The sequence below is a fragment of the Electrophorus electricus genome, chromosome 8 (genome assembly GCF_013358815.1).
Source record: "Electrophorus electricus isolate fEleEle1 chromosome 8, fEleEle1.pri, whole genome shotgun sequence".
Taxonomy (NCBI): Eukaryota; Metazoa; Chordata; class Actinopteri; order Gymnotiformes; family Gymnotidae; genus Electrophorus; species Electrophorus electricus.
In genome coordinates this window covers 8,947,058-8,949,057 of record NC_049542.1, presented here as the reverse complement: position 1 = coordinate 8,949,057, position 2,000 = coordinate 8,947,058, and the positions used below count along the sequence as shown (strand labels likewise).

The 2,000-nt window shown below is 41.8% G+C and overlaps 1 protein-coding gene across 1 annotated transcript in view; it reads left to right on the top strand.

Moving 5' to 3' along the window:
• The first annotated feature begins 416 nt into the window (after positions 1-416).
• si:ch211-221n20.8 (fibrillin-2) overlaps positions 417-2,000 on the top strand; it is a 9,772-nt gene continuing 8,188 nt past the window's right edge. Inside the window, exons 1-5 of the mRNA XM_026999888.2 lie at positions 417-471; positions 553-675; positions 1,016-1,141; positions 1,587-1,727; positions 1,856-1,981. Of these exons, the coding sequence (XP_026855689.2) occupies positions 417-471; positions 553-675; positions 1,016-1,141; positions 1,587-1,727; positions 1,856-1,981 (571 nt within the window). The remainder of the gene's footprint in view (positions 472-552; positions 676-1,015; positions 1,142-1,586; positions 1,728-1,855; positions 1,982-2,000) is intronic.

The window sequence follows — 2,000 nt, the reverse complement described above, 5'->3', positions numbered from 1 at the left end:
AGTAGTTTTTTCACCAGTTAAAATCGACTTTTTCTTCTTTTATTGTTTTGTATAGAAGTATGTGATATATAGAGATTTGGTATTTGGCAATTTACAAAGCTAAGGGCTATATCTTTAATGTCCTAGGATATTTGCCTCTAGGATGGGAATTCGAGCTGTCCTTCAATTACTAGCAATCCAGTGTGCTGTTAACTGTCTCACCACTGGCCAGGAGGACAAGGAAGTCCTCAAACACACCAACACACAGGCCAAGTACCAGGTACACTGTTCATGTGAATCAACTGACTTCATTTGAATCAGCTCTATTTGGTCTTATTCGAAAGAGAATGAATCTGAAAAAAATGAACATGATGAGAGAAAAAGCCTTGTGCTGTTCCGTGTCTGTGCATGTTTCTAAACAGAATGAGATTGAGGGGATGGAGCTTGACGCCAGTAACTTTAGTCATACTCCTCTGAAAACTCCTACTGCAGGTAACACACTTGCATACACATACATATCCACTCATGTTCAGTGGCTGGTAGCTTCAATAAAGCTGTTTCTTCTGCCCTCAGGGCCTACCCCCACCTCTCCAGGCCGTAACCCAGTGAGTTGCCAAGGTAACCAGGTGCACGTGGGAGGCCATAACTGCTCCTGTGCTGTAGGCTACACTCAGACTGAGGCTTCAGAGTGTCAGGGTAAGACACAAGCATAGAGAATAAAGCCATAAAACAGATGAAACGGGTCTTATTTTTAAACTGCACTATACCGACTGTAACACAAATCTGGGTGCGTAGCATGTAATATATCTATATAATGTTGGAAGTCACGTTCTGTTAACCAGGTTTAAAAAGTGTCATACAGTGATGCATTCTCACTTTGCATGGTGTTGTCCATCTCTTTATAATTCATTATGACTATGACTGCTCTCTCTCTCTCTCTCTCTCTCTCTCTCTCTCTCTCTCTCTCTCTCTCTCTCTGTCTCTCTCTCTCTCTCTGTCTGTCTTTCTCTATCTCTCTCTTTCTCTGTCATGGCAGATATTGATGAATGTGAGTGGGCAGACCCGGGACCATGTGGGATTCACAGCAACTGTACAAATACCCCAGGCTCATTCATGTGTAGCTGTCTCCGTGGTTACCTGGGGAGTTCTGGGGGTTGTCAAGGTAAACACTGAATATTTGTTTAAACATGTGCAAGTGTGATTGTCATCAGTGGTTGTTATTTAGCCAAACTGTCTGTCACTATTTGTTCCTCGCTGTCTTAACACTTGGGAAGACTCCACTTATAGGTCCATTAGTACTACTTATTTTTGGCATGGCAGTGACTGTTTTCATAGTAAACTAATTGCAAGATTGATTTAAGACCTTAACCTTGTTGGGACTTAATGTGTCAGCCGATTTCATTGTCTGATATCATCCAATAGTTTACATATAATTTAGCTCTGTAACCCACTGAATAATAAGTGATTCAAAGTGAGTTATATGATCACTTGTAAGCATGTAATAATTCCTCAGAAGATTAATGCAGTGTGATTATTGGACAGTTATATGATACCTAATTGAATTCTTAATGTTTTCTTTAATAACATGGCTCCTGTGTGTGTTGTAGATATAGATGAGTGTTCATTAGCTGCCATAACTGGTCTGCAAGCATGTGGGAAAGGAGCGGAGTGTAAGAATAGCCCCGGTTCCTTCTCCTGCCACTGTCCAACTGGATTTGTCCTGGCACTTAATGGACGCGACTGTGTTGGTGGGTTAATTGCATTGTGAAGTGGAAGACGTGTTGTTTTCGCCTGCCATTGCTTACTGTATGTAACTGTTTGTTAGCGTTCATGTGTTATATAGCCCAATGTTACTGTTTACGTTCTTTTACCACAGATGTTGATGAGTGTAGCTACGAGGAGAGCTGTAGGAGGGAGCTTGGGAATGTGTGTGTGAACAAAATGGGCAGCTACAAATGTGTGTGTCAGACGGGCTTCAGAGAAGATAAGGCAGCCTGTATTGGTGAGTGTGTGTGTGTGTG